At 40.7% G+C, this 8,606-nt stretch overlaps 1 protein-coding gene across 1 annotated transcript; it reads right to left on the bottom strand.

Annotated features, from left to right (window-relative positions):
• Positions 1-625: 625 nt before the first annotated feature.
• On the bottom strand, positions 626-8,156 carry LOC127496786 (ly6/PLAUR domain-containing protein 2-like). The gene is made up of 3 exons (XM_051864559.1): positions 7,960-8,156; positions 6,613-6,729; positions 626-1,269 (listed from the first exon to the last, which is right to left on the bottom strand). Exons 1-3 carry the CDS (start codon positions 8,105-8,107, stop codon positions 1,052-1,054), a joined length of 483 nt encoding a protein of 160 aa, XP_051720519.1. The 5' UTR covers positions 8,108-8,156; the 3' UTR covers positions 626-1,051.
• Between the last annotated feature and the right edge of the window lie 450 nt (positions 8,157-8,606).

The following is an 8,606-nucleotide window of genomic DNA, read 5'->3' as shown; positions in this document are numbered from 1 at the left end:
AGTTAGCGACTTCAATGAAGGGGGTAATAATCTGGCAGGGGGTCGAAATTCGGCACAATCACCTATTCAGTATTGGTCGACGCTTTTCACATGAGCCCCACGACTGATGCTGACACAGGAGCCGGCCAATAATGAGCCGGCGTTCGGACGTAAACATGGAAGCCTTGCACTGCGTCAACTATGTAGGAGACTGACAGGGTAGAGAAGAAATTGTTAAATAAAGTCGTTAATTTTGTTTTGTTGTCACGCAGTCAGCGTGAGATCCTTCCTATCTAAACTGATACAGGGAAAGCTGCAGGTCGGAGTAATGAAAGGTGAATTGCTACAACAGAAACTAACCTTTAACCCTACCCCACACCCTGACAGACAGCTTTCGTGACCACTTTCTCCACGCCCCCTACCTTTCGGCATGCCCATTACTCCGACGTGCAGATACCCATACTTGGGCTAAAGTTGTCTCTTGGGCTCAGCTCAGATAATGAGTTTTATGAGCATTAGGATAACCAGCCAAAACTATGATCTTCACAAAATGCATGCAGTTTTGTTTATATAGTGTACCATTAACATTTTTAAAAGTTGGTTTTGTTTATAACCCATTGTTTTTTGCATTAATTCAAAACAAGTATTAGATTTTAGAATTTTATTTATTAGAACTGCAGTTTTTCATTTAAGTAAAAGAGGGTTTAAAATGCCTATATCCATAGATATAAAAATCTAGGGCCTGAATTTATGTGCAACAGTTGTTAACATTCGATTATACACAATCTCTAGTTTACACAGGCCATAATTTTGTGCAACTCTTGCTTCCTTCAAAATCTTTAAGTTTTCATATAAACAATTACTTGAATATGACCAGATGTCTGGAATACATAATAGGTTTAATAGACTGTACATCCTTATTTTCAACAAAAAGACTGTTACCAAACAGGTAATGAAGCAGAAGGAATTAAGTTTTAGATAGCTCAGTAGTTACAAGGTTGTATTTTCAGTATGAAGACAGTTTTAGTCCATGATGGGATTTAATCCATCTATATCCTGAGTGTTGAACATCTCAGGTGTGCTGTGTGAAGAGGAGGATGATAAGGAACAGCGGGAGGACCAGCAGCCATCTGTGTAGTGTAACGCTTGCAGCTCCGCTGTAGTTGCACAGGTAACTGTTACAGCATGTCACCTGGAATCCATTTCCATTACTGTCCACAGAGGCAACTGCAGCAGCACTTGTGCAGAGTTTTGAAGGGGAGCATGTCTTCGTAATGCCAGTAACACCTCCTAAAAAGACAAAATTTAAAGTTTATCTAGTTTTCCCTCTGCCATGTTGAGGGGGAGAGTGGGGACAGTTGCAACATGCATTTCCTTGAGTTTTTTTTTTTTTTAAAAAACAAAAGAAAACCAACATTTTAATACAACATACCCACATCTGTCAGCTACCCACCTACTGCTGCAACATGTGAACATATGATAATGTATGTACAATTTATACTTGAATAGACAAAGTCAAATGACCCCATAACAGGGGACGGTTGCAAAAGTCCACAGGGGCAGTTCCAATATTCATTAAAATGTAATAAAATCATTCTTTAACATCATTTTCAAATTTATTTTACTTGTGCAAAGACAGGATCTTCAAGTTAAATTGTTAAATCTAAGTTAAATTGGCTCTATAAAGACAAAGACTAGTAAAAGAAAAGAAAAAACATTTTTAAACAACCAGGTTTTGGTAAATTATTACATCTGTATAACTACAATATATATATATATATATATATATATATATATATATATATATAAAATCAGAATCAACACACTGAAATTTAATAATACTTATGTGAAATTCTGTAAAACCTGACTGAAAAGATCAAATGTATGCCTAGTTCAAACTAGGCATACATTTGATACAGAGCTTTTACTTAAAAACTGTTTACTTAAAAATGGGAGATACCTGACTATTAAAGGGGGTTCTTTATTAATACATAAAATTATAATTTTGTTATGCTATGACAAGGTTTTACATCAATGTTGTGATAAGGGACAGTTGCAACAGCATACACTGACAGCCATGATAAAACATGTTAGCTTGACATAATAGCCTTGACACGTGCTAGCTATGCCTTTTAGAAGCTAAGAAAACACTGATTAAAATTATATGACTTTACAATGCTTCACACAAACAGTTTAGACAGTATGACAGAAAATTTTAATCATAAAAAAAAACTTTTTGAAAATAAAATGTTTAAAATGTTCCTGATTGGAAAAATAAGCCATGTTACAACTGCCCCATGTTTCAACCATCCCCACTTTCTCCCTAGTTCCCTTTCGATACTTCACTCATACTGTGTATGGGGAAAAACTCTTTTTTTTCCTCGATACTGAAGCCTTTTTCAATAACGCAGTGTAACTGCACGGCCATTGGTTCAAAATGGGAAATGACGGTGCGGCGGAGCTGCGCGAGCCTATGGCGATGCAGCGTGCCAAAGCCCGCCAGAATGGGCGGGGCGTCTGGCTATATAAGCGAGCATTTCGGCATAAGATTTCAGATCTATCTCCTTCAGCGACGACATGCTTCTCTTCGCTGGACAACGAGACTGAACGCTCTCGCCTGCTCGCCGCGGATCAAGCTCGCTTCTCGCCGTTGATGGGGTAACGCAGCGGACCAGCTGAGACTCGCCGACCGCCTGCAGTGCCGGCGCCCTTGCAGGCTGCCCGCTCTCGAGCCGCCCGCTTCGCCGCTTCCCCTGCCACCGTCCGACGAGCGACTTAAAGAGCTATTTGCCGGCACCGCCCCGCAAGCATCCTCCATGGAAGATGGATGCTCTCACATGAGTAGCTTACCAATATACAGTCCTCCTCGGGCTGTCCCTAGCTCCGCACACTTTTATGAAGTGTATGGACGTGGCTCTTTCCTCTCTGAGGCAGATGGGAATCCGTGTTTTGAATTACCTCGATGACTGGCTCATATTGGCCCAGTCTCAGGACAAGCTAGCATACCACAGATGCGTGCTCCTCAGCCACTTGGAGTGCCTGGGACTCTGGGTAAATTTCACCAAGAGCTCACTGTTCCCCAGCCAATGTATAATGTTCCTGGGAGCTGTTTTCGACACAGCCTAAATGAGGGCGACAGTCTTGCCAGAGTGCACTCTGGCCATTCAGCAGCTCGTGGCTTCTATCGGGACCAGAGCCCGTTTCCTCTGAAGCATTTCCAGAGGATGCTAGGGCTGATGGCTTTCGCCTCACCAGTTCTACAGCTTAGTCCCCTACGAATGCGGCCTCTGCAGCACTGGCTATACCTTCGGGTCCCACCTCACGCTTGGCGGAACGGCCGCTTCCATGTCAGGGTGAATCAGGCCTGTTTAACAGCTCTGAACCCCTGGAAGGACCCTCAGTGGTTCAGCCGTGGGTTTCCCTAGGGGTGGTATCCAGAAGGATGGTGGTCTCGACAGATGCGTCCAACATGGGTTGGGGCGCTCTGTGCGAGGGCAGACCAGCCTTTGGCTTATGGTCAAGCGAGGAGAGCCAGTTGCACATCAACTGCTTAGAGATGCTAGCAGTTTGTCGGGCCCTCTAAACCTTCCTATTGGTGGTCTTTTGTCCAGATGCCTCTATGCGCTGGCAAAACAGCTCTTGCAATAGGCGCTGCCCAACCTGCGATCGCTGAGAGCATCGCACGTACCAGGCAAAATGAACCTGGGAGCAGATATACTGTCTCGGAGCAATGTTCCCTCAGACGAGTGGACGCTCCACCCCCGGACGGTTCTCAGAATCTGGGAGATCTTCGGGAAGGCAGAGGTCAACCTCTTCGCCTCTGAAGACAACTCTCACTGCCCAGTCTTTTCAAAGGACAGGGATGTGCTGGCCCACGACTGGCCCAGCCTCCTCCTCTATGCTTTTTCCCTGGTCACTCTGATTCCTCAGGTCATCAGACGAATCATGGAAGACAAACACAAAAGTTCGCCTGGTGGCCCCACTCTGGAGGAACCAGCATCGGTCCTCAGAGCATTCAAAGGCCTTCCCACCACTGCGGTCAGCTGACCTTCGACTCCTATCACTTAAGTCCGCTCTGCTATTGGCTCTAGCATCGGTAAAAGTGTGCAGGCGATCTGCAGGCCCTTTCCGTGAGCCCTGCGTGCCTCGAATTTGGGCTTAATGACTCGAAGGTCGTCCTGAAACCCAGGCATGGCTAATTTCCTGAGGTGCTCTGTTCAGAGCACAGGTAATTACCCTCTCGGCACTACCTCCCTCAGGGGATGAGCGTGAGCTTACATAGAGCGATCCGCACCTTTTCGGCAGTCGGATCAGCTCTTCATGTGCTTAGGCAGCCGCATCAAGGGGCTTCCGGTCACAAATCAAAGACTCTCGCATTGGATTGTGGACGCTATCACTCTTTGTTACTCCTCTATGGGCCTGGATTGCCCCATAGGAGTACGAGCCCACTCCACTAGAGGTATGGCCTCCTCGTGGGCCTGGTCTAGTGGTGTCTTCATTTAAGACATCTGTGAGGCAGCCGGCTGGTCCTCGCCGTCCACGTTTGTCAGGTTCTATGACTTGGACGTTCCGGCGTTGCACGCTCGGGTCCTTTCAGCGTGATTTGACGGCCTCTACGTAGCCCGTCGGTCGTGCCGTTATCTCATGGGAGCCAGCTCCCTCTTAGCATGTGTAACCATGAGGGTACGGCAGCTTTTGCCTCCCTACTTATCCCCTGGGCCCCTCCGGGGCCCAAGATAGGTTCAGTCGTTCCCTCCCATGGCACAGCGTGATTATATTCATTCCCCATACGCAGTATGAGTGAAGTATCGAAAGGTTATGTACGTTACCTACTCGGTTACGTACGTAACCTCGGTTCCCTGAGATACGGAATGAGTACTGCGTTTGCTGCCGTGACATGGAGCTGTACGACTCAGTGTCGTCGCTTCAGTCGATTGACCTGAAATCCTATGGCGAAATGCTCGCTTATATAGCCAGACGCCCCGCCGATTCTGGCGGGCTTTGGCACGTTGCATTGCCATAGGCTCGCGCAGCTCTGCTGCGCCGTCATTGGTTCAAAAAGTTTCCCAGTTTGAACCAATGGCCATGCAGTTACACTGCGTTATTGAAAAAGGCTTCAGTATCGAGGAAAAAAGTTTTTACCCATACACAGTACTCATTCCGTATCTCAGGGAACCGAGGTTATGTAATTATGTAAAATGTAATCTTTATTAACCCTATAAAGCTTACTGTATCATATTTGGTACACAAATGTCTCTTTACACAAATGACCTCTTATTATTAACGTGATCAAAACTTTACTGAAAAACCTCTTGTACACAGTTTACTACATTCTGTCATCTGATTAATAGTTCATACTTTTTTTTAGCAAGTAAAAGGCCTTTTAGTATAATTCTAAAACTTTCCAACTTCAGATTGTCTTTTTTCTATGAAATCTTTACTGATTTTTATAAATTAAATGAGAATAATATATATACATATATATATATATATATTTATTACATTTATATTATTTCAAGACGTATTGGTCTGAATCACTTAGGTTCACTTGGTTATCCATAACTCCTTTGTTTAGAAACGCAGCAATATTACGGATGTGTTAAGTATCACTGTAGTAATATTTGTCTATATTTTGCCACTTAATCTAATACGTTCATTAACATTAGCACTGAGTGATAATATTTCAAAGTGCTTTCCGTCATTTTGACAGATAACATTTACGTGCTTTAAAAACCTTCCAGGAAAAACAGCTAAAAGGGATAAGAATTAAAAAGGGGAGAAACAGAAAAAGAAGAAAGAAAGAAAAAGAAAAAGAAAAGAATGAGGAAAAGAATGCAGTGACTGAAAAGAGCTCTTGCCGTAGATATTCTTGTGATATCACATATTAAAATACCAAGCGTTACGTTAAGTCTCTGACTTCTGAAAATAAAACATGAAGGAAAGTCCCCCCAAACAGAAGTGCCTCCATTTGACGTGGTGGAATTATTTTGTTGTTGTTGTTTCTCTTTTCACGGTAGGCTTGTCAGGAAAAGGTAGATAGAGTGACAACAACAGATATTTAAATGTATTTTATGCAAATAGTCTGCTATACTGTTATAAAGATCTTATTGATTACATTACAAGATATCAGAATTTCATCTTACTGTTTTTGCCATATAAATATCAGCAACCTGCATTTAGTACGAAACTAAGGTGAGCAGATTTCTGATTTTGATTAAAAATATTAATTTTAATGATAAGTTTCATTGTTGGATGTTTAATAGATATTATTATTATTATTATTAGCTGGCTAATTTGACTTTTTTCAATAAAGACAAAGTTATAGCTTCGTTATAGGCTAATTCTGTAGAGGGAGGCACAAATCAAAGTAAAACACAAGTTTAAAAACCCTTTTTGTTTTCATATTTACTCCAGCGCCACCTGGATTCTCTGTAAGAATTCTGTTTTGTAGCTAATACTCTAAAGAAAGAAATCTATAGGATGATCAGCTGATAACTGATGTTTGGAAATAGCTGTTTTTCTGTGGCAGTTCTATTCCTTTTAATAAACTCATTATCATCAGATCACTTTGCTTCCGCATTTTTACATTTCACCATATTGAGAGCTGCTTTAATGTCAAGGGCATTTGCTCACCTAATGTGCCTACAGTGGTCATGCAGGTGTCCAGAGGAGCCTGGCAGTCCTGAAGGTTTTTGTTACATTCTTGATTTGATGTTGCGGAGGCACACACGTAACACTTAAGCGCATTTACTGCAAAAGAGCAAAATAGACTGCCTCTTAAAGAAATACATGAATTTACAGTATATAATCAATATTCAATTGAATTATCATTTTATTTTATTATGCAGTCTAACAGACAATTAATTCAACATTATGGAAATTTACAATAGAAAACACTGTATTCTAATACTATTTCACCCTTGATACTGTTAGTGCTGGAAAATAATGTTTACACAATACACATTACAGCTTGGCTAAATATTAACAGTCACTTACATGGAAAGGGTTAGAACCCAAGCAGAAAGTAACCCATGTTGATATAGCACTGTTGAAAAGTCTGGGGTCACTAAGATATTTTTTGAAAAACATTAATACTTTTACTCAGTAAGGACGTGTTAAATTGATCAAAAGTGACAATAAAGACATTTATAATGCTACAAAAGATTTTTATTTCAAATATACTGTTCTTTTGAACATTCTATTAATCAAAAAATCCTGAAAAAAGTGTTTCCACAAAAATAGCAACACAACTGTTATTGAACAATGTCATAACATTATTACAGTTGTAATAACATTATTATTTTTATTGTAATACTGTACAGACTATCTGTTTTTTTTTTTTTTGTCAAATAAATGCAGCCTTAGTGAACATATAAGACATGTCCTTACAAAATCCTAGACTCCAAACTTTTGAACAGTAGCATATTATTTTTTAATTATTTTTATCCACCTTACGCCAACGCCCCATGACACTTTGCGCGAATTATGGGTGTAACTTCCATTAAGCTGTCAGCCAGTCAGTGAAAGACTCGCTCTATGAACGCAATAATACGTTTTGGGTACAATGAGATGACATTATTCTACTCACCCTTCAACCAACGAACATTAAAAGGATTTTTAAAAGTGTAAAAGCATCAACAAGGTACTTTCAACGGGCCATGAAAAAGCGCGATTCTTTCTGAAAATAAAACATGAAAGAAAAATTGATAGCTCATTCAGTCAAACTGACGAATAATAAGCTTTATTTGTAGGGCAACCTTATGATTTGAAACAATTCGTTTCAGTCTTTTTAAATTTAAGTTCCCCAGACCCATAATGCGAAACGCAGTAGGCTAGTCAGGAATAAGGTGGATACAATACAGTAATTCTTAGCACTGTTTAGAAATAGCAACTGAATTTTCTTCCAACCACAAAATGTTAACCATTAAAGCATGTTGACAATCCAAAATGCAATTCAAGCAAGTAAAAGAGAAGCCATACCTGAGTGTACAGTTAGAAGTAAAAAGAGCAGGCTAGAAAGAGTCCCCATGCTGCTGAAGCACTGACTGCAAATGTAGGAGACGGTCACTGGGTGTTTCTGATGGAGACTGAAACTCACTGTCTCCTCAAAGATCCACCCACCAGACATTCTTTCACTTGTCCTTTTGAAAGAAGTCACTGATGCAAATTTTACAAACAGAGCATTTTGTATGTAGCTTTGTCGTGGATGATGTCATATCCTTCTTGTGCCTTTACGCCTGAGACGTAGTGTAAGAAAATTCAGACTTATCTCGACTGACGTGAAAAATTCAAGTGAAAAATTCAGTGGCACTTTTATTAATTTCATTGAATTAATAATCATATATGGCTTGGTAAAAATTTCACACATTTACACTCTAGCTTGAGTCTGTATATACTGGTTGTCATCATCATTCCTATTATGTCTCCTCCCTAAAGTCCAACAGGTCTGACTGCTTCCACTAATGGGTGAAACTATCACAACAAAGATAAAATCTTTTTTTTTTTTTTTTTTTAGGCATGTGACGGTATCAAATTTTCATGTTGCGATTAATTGCTGAAGCTTTTATCACGGTATACGGTATTACCACGATATTGACATAAGTTTAAAAAAAAAATGTCGTCATAGT

Source organism: Ctenopharyngodon idella, chromosome 16 (genome assembly GCF_019924925.1).
Source record: "Ctenopharyngodon idella isolate HZGC_01 chromosome 16, HZGC01, whole genome shotgun sequence".
Classification (NCBI taxonomy): domain Eukaryota; kingdom Metazoa; phylum Chordata; class Actinopteri; order Cypriniformes; family Xenocyprididae; genus Ctenopharyngodon; species Ctenopharyngodon idella.
Note: the sequence above shows the minus strand (reverse complement) of the source record. Positions and strands in the feature narration are given on the sequence as shown.

Coding starts and splice junctions, on each gene's coding strand:
- LOC127496786 (XM_051864559.1), bottom strand. CDS start 8,107: ATGTCTGGTGGGTGGATCTTTGAGGAGACAGTGAGTTTCAGTCTCCAT. Junction 6,730..7,959: donor ACTTCTAACTGTACACTCAG/GTATGGCTTCTC, acceptor GCTCTTTTGCAG/TAAATGCGCTTAAGTGTTAC. Junction 1,270..6,612: donor GACCACTGTAGGCACATTAG/GTGAGCAAATGC, acceptor TTGTCTTTTTAG/GAGGTGTTACTGGCATTACG.